The 25,712-nt window shown below is 41.8% G+C and overlaps 2 protein-coding genes across 4 annotated transcripts in view; one reads left to right on the top strand and one right to left on the bottom strand.

The window, feature by feature from the left end:
- CMSS1 (cms1 ribosomal small subunit homolog) overlaps window positions 1-25,712 on the top strand; it is a 352,914-nt gene that overhangs the window by 107,444 nt on the left and 219,758 nt on the right. The gene's annotated exons all lie outside the window — the stretch shown is intronic.
- The window catches only part of FILIP1L (filamin A interacting protein 1 like), a 294,587-nt gene that overhangs the window by 94,106 nt on the left and 174,769 nt on the right, over window positions 1-25,712 (bottom strand). For all 3 annotated transcript variants that reach the window (XM_075914071.1, XM_075913841.1, XM_006130685.4), the window contains one exon: window positions 12,316-12,494. In XM_075914071.1, the coding sequence (XP_075770186.1) occupies window positions 12,316-12,494 (179 nt within the window). The remainder of the gene's footprint in view (window positions 1-12,315; window positions 12,495-25,712) is intronic.

Here is a 25,712-nt window from a genome sequence, read left to right as displayed (position 1 = left end):
CAAAAGAGGTAGTTGCAAGAGAAGTTGGAAGAATTTTCCTATGTCTAGTGAATTTTATTTCCCTATGTGGGTTCAGGAAGATGATTTTTCCAGTCTTTCAAGGAAGGAGCAGTTAGATTTGGGTGTAATAGGATTTAAGTAGGGCCATATTCATCATTTTTGACAGCTTGAAGAGGGAGAAGAGCTGGTAACTTATCACTTGTCTTTAACACACATACACTAAGAGTATCAGATGGGTGCACTTTCACAAATCCAAATAAATATGTATATTGCAGTAGAGCTAAAAGGCCTCCAGCAGCATCAGGGCCCTGTTGTGACAGGTTCTTGGAAAACACAGAGGAAGACAAAAATAAAATATTCTTCCCTATCACATCATGTTTTTAGATGTGTGACTGAAGAACAAATATTTCTATCCATTGACTGTGCTAGCTAATTATAAAAAACAAAGAGGTGGCTACTTGCCGGAACGTTTCTAGCTGGGCGTACATCTCTGCAAATGACTCACCTAAAGTAATGTTCTTTCGACTGCTATCCTTAGGTCCTCATTCACGGTTTACTCATGTTTGCATAGGCAGTGTCTTTGGCATTTTGACTAGAAATGCTTCAGGATTTGGCCCAGGAAAACATGAATCGCGACACCAAAACAAATATGGTATCTTGGCAGCAGTCAATACTGGCTGCTTCAGAGGACCGCTCCATAATTCTGCCCATTGCTATTTCATGACCAGAGATGTCTTAACTAGTGGTACAGCTTGAAAGGTATTAAAAAGTCTGTCTGTTAATACCGTTATATTTTTCTTGGAAATAAATAATTGCCATGTGTTCCAGTAGCTTTAATTGAAGCTGCCTCTGATGTGTTCCCTTACCTCACATCTGACTTTTAAAGAAGCTGTGAACAGAAAACAGCCTTGGAAAACAGTGTTAGAAATGCCAAACTGAATTGTCCCAGTTCTGTTGAAGAATCTTATTTTTACTCGAAGATCAAGTTCCTTAACGCTGGGTATTTCTAGGAAACTTGTTAACCAAACTATTACAGAACAAAGCAACTACTAGAATTTTCTCTTCATCAGTGGTCCCTGTAAGCTATGCATTTGTGTGGCCACTCAGGAGAAATTCAAATGCTGCCCAGAGGAGAAGCAGAGCATTACTGGTGCTGTACATTCACACATTCCTTGGTGGACATAAAAATTTTATTCCGCACATGGATAGAAAAGATTAGAGGGAATATTGCTGTCCATGGGCCAAATCATATAGTCCTTTTTAAGTCCTTACTAATTTAAAACTCCTATTTACTTCACTGGGAGTTGTTTGAGTGAGGGACTGATTCTGAGAGGTGTAAAGCATCTCCTTCAAGGTTCTGGATAACCTGGGGTTTGAGTATACTCAGCTCTTTACATCAAACAGTGTGGATGAGTAATTTTACAGTGTTAGGTAATGGACCGAACACTGTGAGGTGTGGAATAACAGGAACTACCATTGAAGTCAGTATAGTAACAGGCATTTTGGTCTCAGGAGTTGGCCCAAGATATGTATGTTCAGAGCCATCCCCAAGACAGAAATAAAGTATTATTGTTCTGAAGAGCAGTCTCTTTAATGGCCTTTTATAATAACTTAACTCCAAGCTGACACTATCAATACTCTTTTCTGTGTTGCACAGAGTTTCCTGGATACAAGAATGCAGGGGCAAATTGTCAAAGGCAGTCCTATAAGCAAAGCTCTTGGTGATACATTGCCTGGCCAATTTCTTTTCTGGATTCCATGAGTTGGCCCATTTACGAAACACAGAAGGAAGTCTGACAATAGTACTAGTGACTGATATGAGCCTGGATGTTAGATGTGGCTTATAGTGGTACAATTAAGTCTATAAAGAATGAATTTTTTGGCTGTAACATAGTCGTGCATTTTGGGAACCTGTGGTTTGAACTCTCCTCTCCAGTTTTGGTATTTTTTATTTTCATTCCCTCTGGGGGGGGGTTGTGTGTGTGTGTGTGTGTGTGTGTGTGTGTGTGCGTTATTTTCATTCCCACTGGTGTGTGGTAGGGGAGGGGGGAGGGTGTTATTTGCACATTTTCAATATAATTGTATTTCCAGCTAATTATTGGAAAGTGTCCCTGAGGGGAATAAAAATATGCCTTATGGAGAAATATTTTTACTACTTTGATATATTCATCAACCGATCACACTCAAACTAGGACAGCAATTTTAATTGTACACTTTAAAGTGAATTTTATAGTTGCTGAAAGGTGCTGTATGGATAGCCGTGAACACTAAAGTCTTCTCTCCACAGAACTGTCATATGAGGATCAGTAGTTCAAGCTTTGACATGCCCCTCTCTCTGTCCATGTCCCTCATCATTGACCTGAGCCTCTAGGGTAAAATGAATGTTAGATTCTTGTCTTTTCATTCCTTGTCTTTTTTTTTCCTCAGTCTGCCAACAAAGACAGTTTTTAAGCCTTGCTTTGGCGTGTTACCGAATGCCCGAGTTCTGAGGTGAGGTGGACTTTTGGAACTCTACTGAGACAAACAAGCTTATTGCATTCAGGCTAATGCCTTTTATTCCCCACTGATTTCAGCTGATGACCAAAATGTGTAACTTATATTGGGGACATTACTGTCCACAAATATTTAAAGAGTACAAAGGTTCTAACCAGGATTAACGTGCCCAGAGCAATGAGTGAAAGAGCTTAGGACATTTGAAACTAGACTGGACAAAGCAGTAGACAGTGTATTGTGGAGAGCAATCCTACTAAGTCCAAGTAGGCTAATAGATATTCCTGTACCAGTCCGTCTTGCTATTTCATGAGGCATCCATTTGCCTAATATTGTATTTTGAAATGGAAGAAATAAAAAAGCAAATGTATTCAAGTTTACATCCTAACTTTTGGGGGGGGGGGGGGGTGTAACTCCCAAGAAGCTATTTTTGCATATACACATATCCTATGTCTTTGTCCCAACTTTCCTAAGTAAAGACACAGACTGTGTGGTTCAAATACAATGCACTGCTATTTCAGCTTAGTCACTCTGCTTGATGGTCACACTTTTGAGTACATTTATGTATTACCTTTTCTGAATGTACATGTTCGTTTGGTTGTCATTTGTGGTATACACTACAGATTCAAGAAAGAAAATATTTGTGGATGCATGAAAAGTTGCATTTTCAGCTAAGGGAATTTTGAGGTGATTTTAAAACAGTCTTTATTGTAGTTCTCAGTAGATTTGTAGCCAGTAATTCAGTTACCTTTTCCTATTTGTGTTTGTTATTCCTGTGTTTAAAACTGCTGTTTTAAGCACAGATTCCTGGTATTGTGGCATTCATTTTTCTGTTGAGCTCCAATAGTACATGTGATCCATAAGAACACTTGTATGTATGGGTATATAGCGAATGTAAAAATCTTCAGTAATTTTGTAGCCAAGACCTAAATAATTAATGTTCATATTATGCCATGGGAAATTTAATTATGAATTTAGATTGAATGCCTCATTACTGATGATTGGCTTATGTTATTTCTTCTCATGGTCATTTTTGTCTTGTTGTCTTGTTAAGTTATAAGACTAATTATAGCACTTTAACATTGATCAATATTTCTGTCACAGGAAGAGATCTTAACTGCATATAACCTTTTTCTTCTCAGACAGGCATATAACCTTTCCCTTGACAACATCTTATTTTGGAAAATCATAGTAACGCTTTCGCAACCCTTTTCTTCCATCCAAGGAAATGAACTAGAGATTTTCTATACGCGAAACATTTTTTCAGATTCCCATTTAGAAATGTCAGTGCCACATTTTTCCACTAAGGCCTTATCTACCATAAACCTAAGTTACGCAACTTCAACTATGTGAATAACATAGTTGAAGTCAATGTACTTAGGTCTGCTTACTGCTGTGTCCTCATATCAGTAAGTTAACAGTGGATGCTCTCCTGTCAACTCCGCTTATCCACTTGTCTGGTGGAGTTTAGTGGAGAGCAGTTGGCAATCGATTTATCATGTCTTTACTAGATGTAATAAAAATGTGATAAATTGACCCCCACTGGATCAGTTACTTGCCATGGATCCAGCTTGTAGTGAAGACGTGCCCTTAGCCAGAAATGTATATCTGCTTCTTTCAGGCACAGATCTTATTAGTGTCATCCATGCTTTATAGTCACTTTAAGATTAGAATGTGCTATGCATGGAGCAACACGCCCAGTCTTATTCCACCACAAAAGAGCAGAGTTAATTATTGTTTCGAGGTATTTTATTTCTGTGCAGAGTTTACAGTTGAAGAAAACTCAAAACATCTGAAAACCTGGAAGTGAACCATTAAGGTTGCCCTTGGAAACTTAACTCTGTTGCCTTTCCACAATGCCCCAATATGGCCCAATAACACACGTGCCTTCACTCTGCCAGCACCAGAGTTGCTGAAATGTACAAGCTTTTTTCACACCCTGTTCATCTCCCCCACAGGATCCTATCTAATGCTAGTAAAGGACCAATAACCCTTCTTCCCCCCACAACCTAGCCACACTATAATTTCCAAACACCCTTTACAACGTGTTTTTGTAAGAGCCATATTAATCTACCTTTAGATCAAGAAATAGCCACTTGCACTCCATTACCCAGGAACTAGTAAAATATATATTTTCTCAAACAACCAATCCAAAAACTTGTCTGCCACCCCACCTCATTGCTCATCATGGTGTTAGCCTCATCACCACAGCCTATGTGAGCCATCCTTCTCTGTACCCAGTATAAAAAAAATTGTTTTAGACCAGCTGCTGTCTATTCTGCTCTGTTCATAGTAAACCACTCCAGAAAATAAACAGGTTATAACAAAGACAACTTGTAGCAAGAAACATGAATTACTATTACACAGATATGCAAAGGTTCGGACTAGATATGTGAGTGATGGAACGTTCACTAGTGCAGTGGCATCAGCATTTTTCCTCAATCCACCAGGGCAGCCATGGGGGAGAGTAAAGACCTATGTAAGCTTAAGCACAGTGGTGGCATGAAAACAAATGACTATAACCTAGTCAGAATCAAACTGAGGCTGAAAATTAGAAGATTTCTAATCAACTGAATAGTGAGGTTCTGGAGCAGTTTCTTAATAGGAGTTGTGGGGGCAAATAACTTAGTTTTAAGCGAGATGAACAAATTTGTGAATGTAATTGTATGATGGGGTTGCTTGTGATACTCAAGGGGGCCTGGCTTTAATGCATTGGGGCTCCCTTCCCATTTGTCTTATGTTTCTAAAAGCTATGCTTCAGTGTTTCAGCCAGCCACTTGCAGGGGCAAGGCAGAGATTCCCCTCTCAACCCCTCCCCCAGAAAAAATATTCTGTGTAGTTTACTTTTTAAACACCACCCTCTGAAGCATTAGGGATGATCATGGGTCCTCTGGAAGCATACAAATTTCAAAGGAAACCAATTAAGCATGTCAGTTTTAGAGAAACGTAATAAAGCATGACCTATAAAAAGGAAGTTAACACAACTTTAACTGTAGTGATGCCATTGCACTTCTATAATTTGTAAGGTTAAACCGAGGCCAAATGTGACTATCTGATTGGTGAAAGTAGCATCTTGTGAGAAATGCATTACAGTAGTGCTCAATGATCTGTGCTGGTTGCTGGTTAAATTCTAGGTAGAATATATGGAGTTGGTGATGATTTATGAAGCCCTAAATATTCTGGTACCTGCGAACTAGAAAGACAGACTTGGAACTACTGGTAAAGCACACTTTAAGAGGGCCAAATGATTTACAAATTCACTCTCCTTTCTTGGTCTGATACAGGCTAGCCCCATTGACCTTTAGGGTATGTTACAGGGCATGTCAATTTCCCCAGCCAAATGTCTGAGGTGAAGTTAACTATTGGTTTGTTTATTTTGTTAAAGTTTTAAGCAGATTGAAGTCTTGTATTGTGCAATGTTGCCTATGATTTTAATTGGTTTCAAGATGTCTAGTCCTGCACGTAGGCATCTTTTCAATGATTATCTAAATAAATAAATAAATAAATAGTAATAGCCTCCTAATTCCTATTTCTCACTTCACTGGCTTCAGTGAGGCAGAAATGAACTTGACTTACAGTCCTTTGGTCTATATCCAAATTTGTAATAGGTAAAACATTTTAAAATGACACTGAACTAATGAATGCTTTTACTGTTGCATTTTACACTGATTGTAAAGGAAGTGAATTGTTTTTGTTTGTTTTGCATTTTGAAGACATTTATTTTAATCTAACATACAGAAAAAACGAGTTCTTAATGTATGTCCAAAAGCTGTTCTACCTCTGACTTTCTGCTTTCTTTGATTTTACTTTCACTTAAAAAATAATATATTTGTATCATTATTTTAACCCTGCATTATGCTCAAGGAACTCTCTGAAAACCTTAGAATCATGTGGATTTTGACAAGACCTAAGCTTCACAACATCTGTTGAAAGTTATGCTATGTAATTTTATGTAGGTTTTTCATACACAAGCATGAGGTAAAATCTGTGTGCATCACTTCCTGAAGTTTGTCTTTATGCCTCAGTGGTATTAGTTGTAGACCTGTCCCATTGGGGTGTTGTATAGAATTACAGTGCTAAAGTTGTGTTTGTGGTGGGTCTCACTCATTCACCTACATACACTAGATACCCATGAAAAAAGGTCAAATGAACAGAGATCTGGCATCCATTTCACAACTTGCAAGACATAGTCTCAGGCATATGTAATATATAACCCATTGCCAGAAAACCGAAAGGAAATGATTGCATTTGAGTACAATGCAATCTACAACAATAGTTTAGTGTGCATGAAATTAAAAACTGCTGGTCACACATAGAATAAATAAGTCATAAGTGTTTACTTTTGCTTGTAACATTTTATATAGACAGTGTCATGCTTCTTAGAATACCTAAAAAGATGAATTGTTTAAAATGAAAATATGAATTGTTGTTGTAGAATAGTGAATTCTCCATTGTAAAATATACAGTATGGTGTTTTTGTATCCTATAAAGTATCTCTTGAATATGTCAGAATTAAAGACAATAAATCTGAAGTTACATTTACAGTATATAGTACCTTTTTGTCTAAATGGATTCCAAATGTCTTTGCAATCAGTATTGAATAACTGTGTCAGTATAGTCTGATAGTCAGTTACTTCACCTGTCACTTAAATACAGACACTAACAATGCGTAACTATATGAAACATTTCTATAACTCTGCTAGAATTAAATATTGTAAAACTATCAGTTGCATACCATAATCTGATTTAATTTTATATTTGGATTTTTTTAATTGATGGCTTTTGTTGGCATGCCACAAAGTCTATAGTAACATTTTTTTTCTCTTTAGTTTGAATGAAAAATAGCTGGAGAAAAACTAAAATGCACAGAGGAAAAAGTTTTACATCTTTAAGAAGATGGGCATGGATGATGTCTGACCAAGTAGTGACAAGTTAAATGCGGGAGAAAGGACCTATTCTTCTGTTCCCTCCATGCCTAACAATAGGAATTGCGAGGCACTCTTGTTTTCCTTGTTACATGAAGGCAAATGAATCACACAGATGCATGCCAGGGGCATCCTTCTCTAGGATTCTCCGGTGTTCTAGGTCTGTGTAGGCAAAGAGTCTGTGAGTGCGATAGGACTTTGGGTATCTGAGAAACTGTCTGAAGAGTCCCCTCCCCCTGAAATTCATGCTATATTCCATTGCACTTGCTTCTTCTCAAAAAAGTATATTATTAGTTGTGCTCATGGAGATGAAAATCTCCTCTACTAGGAAATCAATTTAAGGAAAATTAAGGTCAGGCTGGTAATAAGCAGCCCATGAGCTAGACGTAATTTGCAAGGATAAGCCCTTGGTGTTATAGACACTTGCTGCTCCTGTTGGCCGTGGATCACGTTTCTGGGCCAATGGAAGCTGCAAGTGGCTGTACTGGTGGACATGCAGGTAAATAAAGCATCTGGTGGCCCACCGGGGCTAATCCTGGTGAACCCACGTCCGGCCTATGGGCCACTTATTGCTCATGCCTGGAGTAGGTTCTTCCCTGGCCTTCCTCATAGGAGAATGTTATTGTATGTATTCCCTTATTCATGGGCTGGTAGTGTATATAACCTTGTCTGGTTTTGATCGATGCTAAAATGAAAGCCTAACATTTCTTGTAACTTTTTTTTTTAAAATTCTTCAGGCTTTTTAATCAAACTGCCTAAGTGTTTTGTAAAACGGCTCCCACTTTATTAATCATATTGCATGTTGTGGCAAGTAGTTAGGATTCCTGCTATCTCTCTCCCTTTGAAATGTACGAGAGTTGTGGGGGGCTCCTATACGTTTCAAAGGGAGAGTCAAGGCTGAGTCTCTCCCTTTGAAATGTACAGGTGCCAGGGGCAGCTCTTGTCTATTTCAAAGGGAGAGAGGCAGCAGGGATAGCGAGCGCCCTCTTATCGACTAATCGAGTAGTCGATGGAAATTCCATTGACTACTTGATTAGCTCATTAATCAGAATTTAACATCCCTACTTCAGGCAGGGCTGGGGGCTCCTTCCCTTAGCCAGGGCTTTACCCACTGCCCATGGCCTTGCCCCTTATGTGCCTCCTGGAACTCAGAGCTCGCACCTCATAGCCGCCTCCCACCCCAAGGTAGCTAGTACCTGCACCCGCCCCAGTCCCGGAGCACCAGGAGGGAGAGCATGTGGCACCACCACTGAAGCACTGAGAAGAAGAATATATAGTGGTGCTGCGGCAGCATCCCTGATCCCGGAAGGCAGGCAGAGGTGAGTCCACCCCCTAGAACTCAGTAGCACAGCTGAAGCAGGGGTGTAAGTGTGGAGCGTGGGTGAGGCCATCCCTGGCTGTTTGGGGAGGCATTTGCCTCTCCCAGCCTCCCTGACTCACCACCCACATCAGTTACGAAAGTAAAAAGAAAGAAAAAATTGCTTGCACCTCTATCATTACATATGAAGCACTGATGCAAATGCATTCCTGCCTGGCCAGCGCACGTGTGGGTTGTACTTTGCGCCTAAATGTGAAAGACATTTCCAGTTATCATCTGTTGTCTGCACCTTGTTGTCCAGTGGCCCCTGTAGTCTTCAAAACATTCTGCTTGTTTTGTTGGCTGGCAAAAATTGCAAAGAGCAATCTGTTGTACAGTTGGCCGTGTGTTAAAAAATAAAGGAAAACCAGTGTTTACTCATTGCAGTCCTTACATTTACTGAAGCATTTGCAATAATTTCTGTTCCTTTATTTATTTTATTATGTTTTTATAAGTAAAATAAGTTTAATATAAAATGGGCACATGTGATTGTGAATGAATAAAAGTAATGAAAGCATTGTTCAGTTTTCCTCCTGTTACTAACAAACCAGCAGCAATTAAAAAACAAAAAGCAAAAAACCCTAGGAAAAATAAATTCAATATGTGTCATCTGATCTCTACAGTTAATCTCAGAAAGGGGATATTAACTATTCAAATGCACTTTAGAAACCATTTTGTATTTCCCAATGAGAAAAACTGGTTTTCAATAGGACAAGATAGTGGGACAAGATGAGACAAAATCTAGCGTTGGTCTTCTTGCAAACCTAAATTTCTGATGTTGCAATTTATGTGTTGTTGCCATCCCACAAAGTCGATCAAACTAGTCCTATGATGATTAAAGTTAAACATATGCCTAAGTGCTTTGTTGGATCAGAGCCAGGGTACTCAGCATTTTGTAGGATTAAACCATAAGATCTGTTTGGTTGCAAAGAAAAGCAATGTATGAGGAGACTAACTCAGCAGAAAGATGGAGAATTGTGGTTTTTATTTTATTTTGGAGAGGAGGGGATAAATAAGTGACTGGTTAATCACCAAGATTGTCACTGAAGACTCATCATTTCAGCTCTTGGCTCTTGCACACCTTGAAATAGGAGATGGTTGCTTTCTGTTGAGATTGGAAGATGATCATTCTCTCCTTGAAAAAGGCACTCAGTAATAAGAGCTGCAGCTGACTGATAGTTCTTCTATTCTCACTAGCATTTAAATAACAATCTCTAATGTTCCAGCATAACTAAAGTCTGATCCAAGAGATCCAAGTATTATTTTGGATGCATAATCCCTTATTACTCATAATCCCATTTGGCTTTCATTCATGTTACCCTTCCACAGTTAAGCTTTCTTTAATACACTGTAATTTCATTATTTCATGAGACAAAGTAGAACAAAAGTTCTGGATTTTGCTTTGAAATTGAAATGTTGCAGGAGAAGACTGCTTCTTTCTTATGTGAAAAATCCGTTAAACTACATTTACGGAAAACTGGCTGCTCTCTAAAAAAGAATAAAATAAAAAATAAACCCCCAGATCATTGGCATTGCTTTACATGGGAAGCTTTTCACATTGCTCGGCTTGTTCACAAGCAGATGTAAACCTCAGGTACTCAGAATATTGATAATTAGGTGGGAATATTGAAAGGAGAAATCATTTTGTGTGTGTTTTTCAAACCTCAGTCTGTACAGCATAACATTAAGGGAGCTTTGCCTTAACTTGTGTGAGATTTCCTCTTACTCTCCCCCTCTCCTACCCCGCCCCCCGCCCAATATGGCAGGCAATTGCTTAGAGATCTTGATGGCAACATCACTTGGCAAACATTTTGGACTCTGCTCAACATGTGACATCACACTCCTTTAGGGTTTTCCACATAAAATGAGCTCTCCAAAGAAAACACAGAAATTGGGACATAATCTGAAATCTAGTATTACATCCTCTAAGGTCTAATTAGTCACCTCAGTAATTCCACCCTGCTCCATCTGCAGATATTACTAAATGCAGCAGATAATAGTGTAAATCTTTTATAATATTATTATTATTATTTATTTATTCCTTAAGGTTCTTAGTTGTATGTTTGCCCCCCCCCCTCTAATTTTACAAGGATTGTGGAGTTCAGCTCTCCTTCTGTGTACACACTCACTGATTTGAATATAGCTCATGTAACATTTTGTTTGATTTAGTTTCTTGGGTTATTATGCTCAAGCTCTTGGAAGTGAGTTTATCTTACTTTTTGAGAGAGGTGTGCATGCTTGGGAAGAAGAGTGTAGACCACAACATGGACCATTGTGTGATTTGGCTCCTGATATATCAATATTTTACAGTATCGTGCTTGCAGTAAAAGCCCACTATGTGTCTCCTGAGGACCCTGCTCTTCTCTGCCTTCTATGTCCATGTCCCTCTACATCTGTTTATATTTATCTATGAATAAGGCAGTTTTTTCTTCTGTTATGTGTACAGCATTTATTTTTAATAGCAGTTCCATACACATGGATTTGTCCTTTGTAGAAAGCATGTATGCTGTTTTTGACAGCACTGAATGAGAGGGGTGCAGCAGGAAGGGTGAAAGTAGTTAACATTGCCAAAGTACATGAGACGTGATGTTATACAGGCGAAGCAGAGGAAGAATTATCTACGCATCATGTGGGTTTAGAATAGGCTTGACGTTCTCACACCCAAACATTTCCATCTGGAAGCTGTTCTTAAGCAAAAGGAAATAGAGACAATATTCTCATATCTTCTGGAGTAGCTGTCCAGGGAATAGGATATGATCCTCAATTATTTTTTCCTATACCTTTTGGGGATATGTTTAGGGATAATTTCTGTTTCAAAGAGGCCAGATATTTTAAAAGTTATTTCTTAAAGACAGTAAACTAACAGACAAACATCAGACTCTTTTCATCCTTCTGTTATGGGATGCAATACAAAATCTTCATACTGTTCTTATGCAGGATGTTTGTGGCAATTCAGGCTTGCATGTTAGAAAGAAACTTTTGTTTTGATACCATTGAAGGTGCTTGAAGGCTTTCTCCTCTTGTTGGAAGCCGTTAATAACTTCCTCTCAGCCTTTTTCTACCCTGTCTTGGTTCTTTTCAATCAGCCCATTTCCTACCTAGATAATTAGTCTCCTTCCCCCCACCCCAGACTGCATGCCTTTCTTTCATACTGTCCTGCACACTGACGTCCTTCAAAATTTTGAAAGTTACACCTGTTCCGTGCTGCATTTAGCTTATAACGTGTTCATACATTTGTGAGATTTATAGTATAATATCCTTGTTAAAATAGGAAGCTGTAAGTTGATTGGGATGAGGCTCACTTCACCGGCTGCACAGAATTGTGAACATTGGTGGTTTCGTGTGTGTGTGTGTGGTTGTGTGTGTGTGTGTGTGTGTGTGTGTGTTAGTAGTATTTTCTTTGACACGTGAATGTTCAAAACATTTTGTTTTAAAGATTATTTTCTGATTTTAGACTTAACGCAGAGTGAGAAAGTAGAGAGCCACTTAGAAGTCATTTTTTAATTAAGTAACACTTTGGTAACAAATACAAGGCAACCTTACCTTTCTCGTTCTTGTTCCAGTAGATTTGTAAATGCATCACTCTTTTCCATGTACTCTGTATGTTTCCTCTTCTCATCCTCTAACTCATATAGAGTCTGTCTGTGTGATTTTTCTGCCATTAAAAGCTGCTCCAGCATTCGTCTGTGAGTTTCTTTCTGTTTCTCAACAAGTTTGTCAAGCTGCAAAAGAACGAAAAACTCTTGCAGTGGTGTAAAATTCTTACTTGCTTTAGTGTTTATTTGTTCACCACAGATTATACTAAATTCTTTCTTGGCTATCAATATAATCTTTTAGAGAGACATTTTTAAATAGTGAAGGCCCAAAGTTTAACCTACTGTAAAATAGACTTTATCACCGGATGGCTAAGTTCTTCGGAATCTATTATTATTTAATTCCACTACTTTGTTGTTGAGAAATTGTAAAGTAAATTAAGGGTTTTTTCTGTGGGATTCTCAACTTCGCTGTGTTCAACAGCTAGGTCCTTAGCCGCTATTAACATTTACTGTTCCCAGAGCTGTGCTCGTATCATCAATAATTTGGTTGAGAAGCAGATGTCTTGGCATAGAGTGCTCTTTACTTTATGCAGGAGATGTTGTTGTTGTTGTTGTTGTTGTTAAGCAAAATAGCCATCCTAATTTCAGCTCCCCATTTGAAATAATACTAAGCACCAATTCAGTGTTTTACACTAAACCTTTTACAAACTATAACAGTGATTTTCACAACATCCTTGTGAGGTAGGTGCATATATCAAGAAGTGATTTCCATCAAGGAACTATAATCAATGGATAGTAAAGCCTAGATTCGAACTCAGTTTCTGGTTCTATACTATGTTTATTACACTTGGCTGCACTTCCTCCTCTGTGTGGGATGTACACAATTGAATGTTTTACCTTACGAAAAATAACAAAACTGGTAGGAGACCAACTAATTTTAAACAATGCGGAGTTATTTTCATTATGTGACAGGATTGTTTCAAAGAAAAGTATGCATCTTAGAAATAGAAGCCTACATTTTTACAAGTAGTTAGTGGTTTGGGTTGCCTTGTTCTGTAGGTCTACAACTTGAGATACCTTAAATGAGCATGACTTGCAGAGGGTAAACATGCACCATTTTCAGGTCCCTTTTACATATGTCTTATGCTTAAACATTGCTAATCACTTTTTGAAAATTTAGGCTACATATTTTAATTTTCTGAAGTGGCTTAAATGTTTATATTGCAATTGGTGTAACTGGAGTGATGCTTTATTAATTGATACTTGATTAAGCTGAATGTTGTGAGAAGACTTGATACCTTTTAAAATTCAGTTCCCCTAAAATGTGCAGGAATACTTGTGAAAAACTGGGTAGGATTTTGCACTTAGGACCCTTTGTAGTGGAAGTATGAGAAGAATTGCTTAGCAGCCAGAGAAATTAGAAGGAATTCTGAATCTATGTCCCATTACTTCATTTTCTTCCGTTTTGAAGGTTGTCATTATTCCTGTGCTGACTTGATCATGCTGCTTTCCCCCCCTTTTTTTCTGGAAAGGTAGTCTTCAATATAGGCTAGGGCTTTCTTTTAACCACATTCAGTATTAGTAGGTCATGACTGTTTTTAGTGTTTTATGCTGATTCAGAAATCATCAGCACTGGTACAGCAGGCCCAGATCTTGATTTCATTTGCTGCATCTTTTCCCCCATAAGTCACTTCCTGTTCCTCCAGGCCACAACTCATTACAAAGAATTTAATACCAAAGAGCATTATGCTCATTTTCAGTTAATGCTCATAGAAGGTCCTGCCAAGATGAGACAATGGAAAATGTAGGCACTATACCTCTGCCCTTACGTCTAGAATTACGCTGTAATGGGGCTAGGCCCTAAGGCCAAGGGGGCCATAGAGAAGTCCTCCAAGAGGCTAAGGAGGAGCTGGAAGAACCGGCCAATCGGGTCAGGGAGGACTCCAAAAGGAGCTGCGGAACCAGAGGCAGCTCAGTTGAAGCCCAGATCTGAAGGGAGAAGGTCAAGGGGGCTGGCTGGCAGAACCAGGGACAACTCAGAGTGAGGAGCTGTTCAGGACTCTGTCTCCAGGAAGAGAAACCCTGAAGGTACCACTCTCCTATTGAGTGGAGAAACAGACTGAGAGACTGACTCAGAGAGACACTCTACAGAGGGTACCAGGATGGGCCTACCCTGGAAGGAGTTTGTGATTAGGTAAAAGAGTGTGACTCGGCCAGAGGGCTGAGTAGCCAGAAAGGCTTTTAAAGGGCAGCACAGGCAAACGCGCTTGGCCAGACAAGAGTTGCTCAGGTGAGGTGCGTGCCAACCTGTTACAAACACACAAGTTCCTTGGATGAGCACAAACATTCTTTGTTCTTCCCCTGTGGATCCCAGAGTCAGGACCAGTATCATCCCTAGGACATAATCCAGACTCTTTGTAATCTTTCTGCAGGTTTATTGGCCTGTGTATGGTTTATTTCAAATAGATCTCGTGGGCTGTCTTTCCTCTTCTTTAATCGTTCTTGACTGATTTGGTGATGCTGACATTAGTGACAAAATCAGACACATTTATTTATTTATTTTTGCACGTGTGTATTCGCCAAACCAAGCAATAGCATTTTAGTAGCCAAGAGGAGATCTACGGGCATAGCAGAATTTGGTTAATTAGCCTTCTAAACAATGTGTATCAATATTTGGTCTGCCCTGCAGCGACAGATTGGATTGTCTCCAAGACCCCCATGGTGCTGGCTGGCTGCACAGAGGCCTTACTCAGTCTGGAATTGGTTCAGAAAGCACCACTGATGACATGGTAGGTCAAAGTCAGTTGGGTGAGCAGTAGATTCTGTGATGAGGAACTGATTGATGGTTGGTGTTAAGCACCAGTCTTCCTGCCACAGAGACTCTGCTGTCATATACTGTCATGGCAGCTTCAACCACAGTAGGTGTCATGATGAAAGACATGTGGGCTAAAAGGGTCGTCAAACAAGGGCAAGTGTGGGTTGGTACGGAGCTTCTCGAGTAGCTTGCCAGCTGTATTCTCCCTTCTAATGTTAGGGGGAACAATGTGATTCAGAACTGGAAGCCATGGAAGATGAGTCAGAGAGAGTGCCTGTGATGATGTGCATTGCTGAATTGAGTTGGATGTCAACAAGTTGAGTGTGCACCAGCCCACTCTTACTGAGGCACAATACTCTGCTATCGAGTATTAAATGGCAAGGACTGAAGCCCTTACTGTTGGAGCATCTGCTACACAAAAAGAATCTTCCAATTTGTTGAGAAGGTGGTTGCATGTCTTGGCCTTTGCTGCTGTCTTGTTGAGGTGACTAATATATGTCAGTGTTTAGTCAAGGATCATGCCCTCGATAAAGTGGGCATGCTTCATGCTTCAACTTCTGGGCATTCATTATGAAGAGTAGTTCCTTTTAGAATTGGCATGGAGGAGTGGAATGTGCTACAGTCTTGCTGATGCAAGACTGAATGTGCTAGATCTTGTAGTAGTCAACCAGCTTTGTAGCATCATCACTCAGGGTCTAGCCCACAGCAGAGATTGTGTGCATAAATGAATGTCCATGACTGGGTTGGTGGCAAGTAGATTGAAGAAGACTGGGACTAGAACAGACTCCTGGGGGAACTGTTCATCTGTTTTTTTTTCCAAGCACTTGTTTTCTCACCCACATGTACCTTGAACCATCTGTCTCAGAGTAGCAGATTGATGGCATTTGTAACCCATGAGGGGAAGGCTTCTTGATATTTTAACAAGTAGACCCATGTGCCACATCATGTATTACACTGTGGTGAGGTCACAAAAAACAGCATCTGTTTTTGAAGTTTCTTTGAAAACTATTTCCAAGGAATATGGTTAGTGCAAGATCTTGGTTAAATGTGCTTTGACCTTGTTGATAGCCTGCTTGCTTGACATTCGAAGTAGGGATGTTAAATATTGGTTAATTGAATAGTCGAGTAACCTTATTAACCTTAAATATTGCTTAATTGAATAGTTGAATTCTTATCAGTTAGTCGACTATTCTATAGTCCTTGGGGGCAGGGCCAGCAGCCAGTGCACTCCGGCCTCATCCCTAAGGAGCCCCCTGCCACTCCGTGCCATTGCTGCCTCTGATACAGAGGCAGAGCATAGGCTGCCCGGCAGGAGCTGGTCCATGAGGGGAGCCAGTTTAAAAACCAGCTCCCCTTGCAGACAGGCTGCCTGTCGCCCAGTGCTGCTGCCTCTAATAAAGAAGCAGCAGCAAGGGGTGGCAGCAGCTCCTGTCCAGAGAACGTCTGAGCTCCCGGACCCAATTTGAGCCAGGACTGAGCTGGGCTGCCTGCCTGCCCAGCTTCTAATACACTTTAAATGCAGAGCTGCAGCAGGGTAGGTCCCAGGCCCGTCGCAAGCTGTGAGTGAGCCGAGCTGCTGGCCAGCCTGCTAAAAAAAAATTACAGGCGGGGGGGGGCGGCAAAGGTTCAGGGAATGTATGAAGTCGATACTGTTAACCTATAAGCTTTTCTTATTGGTGAATTGATTACTATTACATCCCTAATTCAAAGTATTCTCCAACTCTGGTATTGCTGTAAAATTAGGTACTCTAGAACTTTGGGACACTTAGAGCTCATCTAGACTACGCTAAAGTGTCGAAAGAGAATATGCAAATTCAGTGGGAATTTGCATATCTTCATCCGATCTCACTTTCGAAAGCAGAGCTTTCGAAAGTGAACGTAGTCAAGACGCGTTTTTTTCAGCAACCCTCCCCTTTTTTGAAAAGCCACTTTTCCTCAAAAAATTAGGTTTATACGTCTTTTCATATAAAAAGAGGGAGGGTTGCCGAAAAAAACGCATCTTAACTACTTTCACTTAAGAAAGCTCCGCTTTCGAAAGTGAGATTGGAATTTGCATATTCTCTTTCGATACTTCAGCATAGTCTAGATGAGCCCATAGAAAGCAATGATATTGGGTAGTAGTATAATGCCTGTTCTTTACTAGGTGGTGGTCTTCACTAGGTTTTGGGAGACCAGTGACTTGATATGCCAGCTTTTCAGCAATCTTCCTTTTATGGTGACCCTTGTGAAGAATTGAGCTAGCCAAGAGCAGGCATGTGAGCCAAGAATTTTCTGGCACTCTGGAATGATGTCATGCCAAATGTGGTATTATATAACTTTCTTTCCGGAACTGTGAAAGGTTCGGGGCAAGCTATGGAATTTGTGTTGCTTGTAGAACACTCTCCACTCACTCTGGATTTGATTCTTTGCTTTTTTTCTGGTGGTCCGTTTCTCATATGAAGCAGGTGCCTGGCTATTTGTTTAGCACTCTGAGAAGATCAGTTTTCTGTAGGTGATTGCTGAGCTATTTCAAAGCAACAAAGTAAATGCAAGCATTTCCAGTGGGAAGAAATAAAATCTGGGTTCTTAGTCTCTTTCTCTCATCTGGCATGCTGAGCACAGCTCAAAGTTGTATGTGTTCGACCATGTCCAGGTCACTGGTTGACTCATACTGCTTGAGTAGAGCAGCATGCTCTTCTTCAAGGCAGAGGATGTAGACAGGGCATGGAATGGCTCTAGTAGCTGCTTTGTAGATGACTATAGAAATGCCTGTAACCCTGTTCTGAGGGGATGTGCTGGTATGGTATCATTATTATGCTCTGTCCCAGTGCCGCATAATATTTCTCCACGTTGGTTTTGTGCAGGTCCAACTGATGCTTCTTTGTGCATGTGATGATTGGTAGCTGTTTGACGTCTGTTGAAATGTCCGACATAAACAGCTGTGCGTGGTAAACTTGGAAGGTTCTGCTGATCCCAGCTAATGCTATAAGGCTTGTAGATGTTTGCTCTCCAAAATGTGACAGCCTTGATGACTTTGCAGTGTTCGGAGGATGACAGATGGGCTGCATGTGGCAATCCGAAGCATTGGCAAGTTGATAATCCAGACAGAAAAGATTATTTTTCATATGTGTTTTTTCATATGTTGCTTCTTCCCAGTTATTGTTTCCTGTCTTTCCTAGCCATTATTTCTTGGGTGAGGGAAAGTTCTTTGTGTAACCAGAATGCAATGAATTCCAGCATTTCAGTCAAAATTCAGAATGAGAAGACATTTTCTAGTTCTGTAAATATCCGTTTCAGTTCTTCTTCGAAGTGGCAAAAGACCTTTATTATTATAGGGACCTGTATTTGAGCCTGATTAAGTAAAACATAAAATGAAACAGCTCTTCTCCAGCCTCCATCAGTCAGTCAGGATTGGAAGTCCTTTGATCAAGACAGTCTTGACTTCCCAGGCTAAAAGAATCTCTCTCTCAGTTGTGAAAAATGTTTTCTTCTTTGAAATCTACATATGGCTGTTCTACCAGCAACCACGATCTCCCCCTTACAGTACACTTGACTAAATTCTGCCATGAATTCCAGGGACTGAAGGTTGTTGAATTGAAAGATCAGCCTACTGCCCTTAGTTTGTCCTCTTTCCTGTTTACTTAGGCACTATTTCTGATTTGTAATGACACTCTTCTTTATATATACTTTATTGTCTATGATTGGTATGATACTTTGGGGTGCAAATGGTAAGCATGGTAATGTTGGGCCTTTTTAATTTGGGGTTTATGGTTCCACGTGGGCCTCTATGATGCTCTTGAGATCTCCTTCTTACGCAAAAAATTATCGGAGGAGTGTAAAGTAGAAGACTGCAATTATCCAAGTATTTACTTTCAATCTAAATGACTGAGTTAGAGAAGACTTATAAATAAAAAAGAATTCTCAATTCCTTGACATATGGGGAAGGTTGTGAGTTACTACAGAGCATTCTTTCCTAGGCATCTGGCTGGAAGGTTTTGCCCACATACTCAGTGCCTTATCTGATCATCATATATTTGAGGCTTGGAAGGAAATTTCCCCCAAATCTGATTGGCAGAGGCCCTGATGTTTTTACACTTTCTGTAGCGTGGGGCACAGGTCACTCGCTGGTTTGATAGGAGGTGCCAGACTTGAGATTTTTGAGGGTATGTATCTGTGGGGACAGGGAGGAAGGAAGCCAGAAGCTGAGAGGTCCATCTGATCAAAAAATGTGCATACAATTCCCAAAGGGTGGAAATTACGGTCTTAGAAAACTGTATGAAACTTCTTGGCTTACATTTCATTAAAGCTAAACATAAAGGAATGGCTGGTTTCCTAGCACATAAATGAATGTTGGAAATGTGTGCTCACGGTAGTCAATCTGATATGAATAAATGGTATTAACAAGGGGAAAATATTCTTCTTTGTGATTTTTTTGTGTGAGGGACGTGGGAGCTGCCTGTAGTATTCTATAAATATTATGTGTTCTATCTGGTTGATGTTTTATCGTGGTGTTTGCTGTAATTACCGGGGGGTTATTAAATCAGTGGTACTTGTATGTATGCAAGAAAGTGGACAAAAATTCACATTGTTCCATTTGTTGATACTTAATGGACAACACAGCTATCATTCACTTTGATGTTTTGCCTCTGGCCTCACTGAGACAACAGTCTGGCTATAACCAGGTGGGATGGGGACATCGCTGGGTAGAAAATTAGGACAAAGAATTTGGTGTGGATAAAGGGACAGGTTCTTGTAGAACAAGGGAGAGTGAGGCAAGGATCCTGGAGAGCAGACTGAACACCAGTTCCCAGAAGGGTGAGGGTGATAATGAGGCTTGCCTCAGCCTCTAGATAGGACAAATAGATGTATGGAGTGTTTATTGTGTTAAAAAAGCCTCCTCCTTGCTTGTTATGCTTTGATTGTGCCTTTGAAAATAAACAATACTCCGTTTTGAAAAGGTTGGTAGGATCACTGTTCACTGCTGAAGGAAAGTTTTGTAGGTAGCTGACCCCAGAGCTTCTGAGCAATCACTGTTGGTACACACAGTGCTGTAGCCAGGGGACAGATATCAGAGTGCGCAGTTGTGGAGTTCTGCTCAGTGGCGTATCTAGGAATGGGGATTTGGGTAGGCCCTGACTAGAGTGTAGTTTTTTGAAGGGAAGGCACATGACTCCGTTCTGGATTTCAGTTGCCTGAGTCATGATCGTGGCAGCTCTACACTCTTGCTTAGATTCGGATGGACCTACATGCTAAGTGGGAGGACTGGGGCCTAGCCAGGCCTACCTGTGGCAATCCCCTTGATTCTGCTTTGAGAGTGGTGCAGGTGAAGGGCTTGTCGTGGGGTGGAGTGCACTCTAAGACGCTTGAGGGAGGGGGGGCAAAAGGTAACGCTATCCTTCACCATTGTACTTTGTACCGGCAACTCTAGGATTGGAAGGGTATGAACTGCAATCCCAATAAATAGTGGATGTAAGAATTCTGAATAGGCATGATTGCCTCTCAAATCTCCCTGGCCAAATACTGCATCTGCAAAAATAGGCTCTAAATACCGTGTCTGACTAAAGAGTCAAGAAAGTGATGACAAACAACCCTTCAAATATCCACTAAAAATAGGATTACACATTTTTGATTAAATGATCTGTTGTTTTGTTTTTGCTACATCTAGCACTTGGACATACCGTACAATACAATGGAAAAATAAGAGCCTAGTTCTTGCATAAGACTGGATAGTTTCACAAGCTAGAAAGTCACAGGAATTTAATCATTTAGAAACATTTTTACCACCCACTGCTATCTAAAAGCAAAACAGAATAGCTTGCCTGATATCTGTTGTGCTCGAGCTGGATTCTAAAACTTTTTCTCTAGGCTGGTTTGTGTTTAGTGGCACTGCGCCAGTATAAAACTCGGAGTTGCTTTTCTTTATATAAATCCAGTGTTCAGATAATAAATTAATAAATAATGTACCGTTAGAGTATGTGCATATAAATAAGATTGTTTTAAGTTTATGTATGATAAAGCACTGTGCAGACAGAGATTCAGCTCTTCCTGAATAAATGGCATTTTTTTTCTCCCTTCCGACATTGTTTGAGCCAAGTGCTTATTTAGAGAAAATATGCTTGTTCTAGTTGCCAAGTTTCCAGTACTGTTGTTACTTGTTGCCCTCCTGTAACCCATGGGCACTGCCTGTCTACTTTGATGGACATTTGAAATTTGGGGCCAACAATAGAGAGATGCGCCATGGAATGTGCTTTATTCAATAGGTGGTAAGAGTGTATCATTCTCACAGCTGGTTGACTTTCAGCACTGGTCTTGAACAGATGGATTAAAACTTGATCAGGGCTAAACAGATGCACTATGTTAGTGCCTGTCCCATCCCACCCCATCTGGAAGTTGAGCATTCAAGATGATGGGAGGTGTACTGGACAGATCTCAGTTTAGGACCCTTTGGAGTCTGACCAGAGAGGAAGGTGATGGCAAGCTTCTGAGCTTCAGAACATGAGGTCCAAAATTGCTGGTCTATAGCTAAGCTACCAGTGGCCATAGAGAGTTCTAATTATGAAGATGTTTGTTAATGACCGGCATATTAAAAGAGAAAAAGAGAGGAGACTGTTAATCCTCCTATCCCATTAAAAAAATTCAAAGTTGGGGAAGGAGCTTCTATCATGCAGTTGCCATCAATAAGTTTGGTGCATTTCCTATCATCTGTCTGACAAATGGCAACCAGTCTGAAGTCAGGGTTATTCATGAGCAGTCCAGTCTCTCTCTCACAGGGCAGGCAAATGAAACACATGAGACAGGCATTAGTCACGTTACTAAAAGCATTACTGGAAGGTGCTCAGATTCTGCAGTGATGAGGATTGTACAAGAACTAATATAGGATAGAGTAGAATTGTCCCTAAGTTGTACTCCTGCTTCTCAGTGGCAGCTGCGGTTGGTACAGTCTCTTCAGGGTATCACCCAAGCCTTTTAAGGCTTCAGATCAGTGGTCCCCAACCTTTTGGGGCTGCCGGGCTCCCGGGGACAGGGCTGCTCATATGCCGGGCACCCGGGGGCGGGGCTGCGCATGCACCTGGGGGCGAGGCCACCCATACGCAGAATGCCTGGAACTGGCGCCACCCGTGTGCCACACTCCCGGGGCTGGCGCCACAACTGTGCTGCACACCCAGGGGTGGGGCTTCCCATACGCAGCGCGACCAGGGCCAGAACAGCCCATGTCCCGCGCACCCGGATGTGGGGCCTCCACCGTCCATGCGCTGCGTGCCCAGAGCTGGCACCTGTGCCACGCGCCGAGGAGCCGGCAGCGCCCATGCACCGCGTACCCGCTGGCGGGGCCGCCCATGTGCTGCGCTCCTGGGACCGGCGCCGCCCCATGCCACACGCCCAGGTCGGCACTGCCCATACGCTGCAAGCCCGGGGCCAGCACAGCCCTTGTGCTGCTCACCTGGGGGCGGGGCCACCCATGTGCTGCGCGCCAGAGGCCAGTGCCGCCCCTGTGCCGCACACCTGGGCTGGCACCCCCCATACGCTGCATGCCCAGGGCCGGGGCCAGCACAGACCTCGCGCTGCGCACCCGGGGGTGGGGCCGCCTAACTGCCGCGCGCCTGGGGCCGGCGCCACCCATGCGCCCAGGGGCTGGCTCCGCCCGTGCGCCTGGAGGCGGGGCCAGCCCTGATCACTCGGTGGGTGCACAGAAATGGCCCAACGGGTGCCATGGCACCCGCAGGCACCGCGTTGAGGACCACTGCTCCAGATCATACAGTGTGTAATATAGTCAGGAAAACCTGCCAGCTGGCTGAGTATGACGACTTTCATCTTCACCATATATACCTCTAGGGTAGCTACTTCATATCTAAGACAACATCCCTTGATCCATAGAAACCTTTCATGTGCTTTGATAGGTTTTTACAACCTCAGCAGCATTCACCTGAAGTCCATCCGTTTTGAAGCTTATATCCTCAGTTCATGGACGCTCTCATAGTTTTTCTAGATTCACCTTGTGGGGAACAGTCTCACCATAGCTTCATTTCCTCCCTCTTCTCTAACACCTGGACTCCATTCTGAAAGAGGTCACTAAGAAGAGAACCTCTCCGCCTAACATGAAAGAATTGTTTTGAGACGTGCCAGTCATTCTGTGAGCTGGAATTGAAGTCTGAGCTCTTTACTGTCCAGTCCAAGGCAGGGAGGAATCCTTTCTAATAACTCCTGTCTTGTCTTATACATCTTGTTTTTTTGGGGGGGAGGAAGGGGAATGAACCAATCTCCCTGTTTTTTCCTCAGTGTTTACCTTAGGGGGGACACCCTTGCACGAGACAACCTAGGAGTCTGTCAAAGGACTGCTATAATCTTTTCCACCAAAACATCAACTCTCTCCTCTTTGATCCCAGTGAAAATAAGTTACATCTCATGTATAAGTTACAAACATGTTCTTGACCACGGATCAGTGCTTTGTGGTTAGCAAATAATTAAGAAAATTGAGACCGATTTTTAGCTTAAAGAGGCTAGATCAGTTTTTGAAATACAGGCAGTCCCCGAGTTACGCAGATCCTACTTATGTCGGATCCGCAGTTACGAATGGGGCCCTCCCTCTCCCTGGTCTCCCTGCCCGTGTGCTCCGCGGCTTTGCTCTGCTTTGCTCCCCGTCCCCTTGGTCTGTAGACCAGGGGGATGGGGAGCAAAGCAGAGCAAAGCCACGGATCCCGAGGGCAGCAGGACAGCCGCGGCGCGTCTGGCAGCAGGACAGCCACGGCGCGGCTTTGCTCCGGACGCCTGTGGTACAGCAGCTGGGGCGCTGCCGGTTGGTTCCATAGCGCCGCTCTGGACGCTACTGGACCAACCCGGCAGCACCCCAGCTGCTCTGCCCCAGGCGTCCTGATTCAGCCACTGCTGGTCAGTTTCAGCAGCGGCTGAATCAGGACGCCTGGGGCAGAGCAGCTTGGGTGCTGCTGGGTTGGTCCAGTAGCGCCGAGGAGCGGCGGCGCTACTGGACCAACCCAGCAGCACCCCAGCTGCTCTGCCCCAGGCGTCCCCTAGTCAGCCGCTGCTGAAACTGACCAGTGGGTGACTACAGGAAGCCCCTGCCCCGGGCTTCCTGGAGTCAGCCGCTGATCAGTTTCAGCAGCAGCTGACTTGGGGATGCCTGGGGTTCTTAAGTTGAATCTGTATGTAAGTCAGAACTGGCGTCCAGATTCAGCCGCTGTTGAAACTGATCAGTTTCAGCAGCGGCTGAATCTGGACGCCAGTTCCGACTTACATACAGATTCAACTTAAGAACAAACCTACAGTCCCTATCTTGTACGTAACCCGGGGACTGCCTGTACTAAAAATTAAAAATGGAACCTATTCAACATTAGCAGCCATAGATCTAGGGTCTTTTAACTTCCCCTTCCTGTAGGGCAATGGATCTTCAGAATCACCTGCTTCCAAACAGTGACAACTGCTTGGATGTTTGAAGTTTTTTCATTCTAATTTTCAGCTGAAAATATCAGAAATGTCACATCATTTTCCATTGAGAATTTAGGTATATACACTGGGAATTCTGGGAAGCCTTTATTAACTGGATGAGAGCAATGAATCTTCACAGAACAATTGCCCCACCTCCTTCCAGGAAAAACAACAACTCAAACAAAAATCCCTGAATGTTTTGGTAGGTGTTGGAGTTGGTCTGAATAAAAATTAGTATTTTGATATGACACCTATTGGTTTTACTGTCATACATTATGTTCTGGGAAGGAGACTGAACCCGCATTTCTCCCATTAAAACCTATCAAGGGAATAAAAATCCTTTTAACCATTCTTTATATATAATTAAAAAAGCAAAAACAAAATAAAAATAATCCTATTTTTTCTTAATAGGTTTCCTATCAATATAAAATCATTTATTGTATGTTTGACCATAGGGAGCAAGAACCTTTCCTTTGGTTGTACAGAGAAATTACTCCTAACTAAAGAAAATTTGATTTGATAGTTTTTCTGCTTTAAAAAAAAAATCCTTCACAGCCAAGGGAAGGCCAGCTTTTTAGCTCACTTATTCAGAATCAGCTCTGCAATGAGGGAAAGAGTTTGCCTCTGTTCTCTGCTTTGGTGGATTTCTTGGATTACATGAAATCAAGTGGTGTTCTCAGTCTTGTTCCTAAGAAAGCAGCTCTCCAAGCACCAAAGCCCCCAGCACAATTTTAAGTCTCCTAAAACAATCGTAACATTATGGTATGATTAGGTGGAGTGACCCACGAAATGAAGTAGAGTCCAACAAAGGGCTAAGTTACATTATCACTTGACATCTGAGCAGTTGTGCCGTTGTAGTGTGACTGGTGAAAACGCTCTATGGCGAAAGGAAGTGCTCTGACATCAGCAAAATTACTCCGTCTCAAAGAGAGGTGGAAGCTATGTTGGTTGGAGTGCTTCCACTGACATAATGTGGTATAGATATCGCTTTAAGTCAAAGGGGTGGCTTTTTCACACCTTGAGCAACATAAATTACATTGACTTGAGCAGTAGTCTAGACAAGCCCTAAGAGCCTTTGAGATCAATAGGCCCACCGATGGGGGGTCAGGAGGAGGGTGTGCAAAGGGAGCAACTGCTTCAGGGCTTAGCGATTCTAATGGGTCCAGAAT

This window comes from Pelodiscus sinensis, chromosome 1 (assembly GCF_049634645.1).
Source record: "Pelodiscus sinensis isolate JC-2024 chromosome 1, ASM4963464v1, whole genome shotgun sequence".
Lineage (NCBI taxonomy): Eukaryota > Metazoa > Chordata > Testudines > Trionychidae > Pelodiscus > Pelodiscus sinensis.
This window is presented reverse-complemented; position numbering and strand designations above follow the sequence as displayed.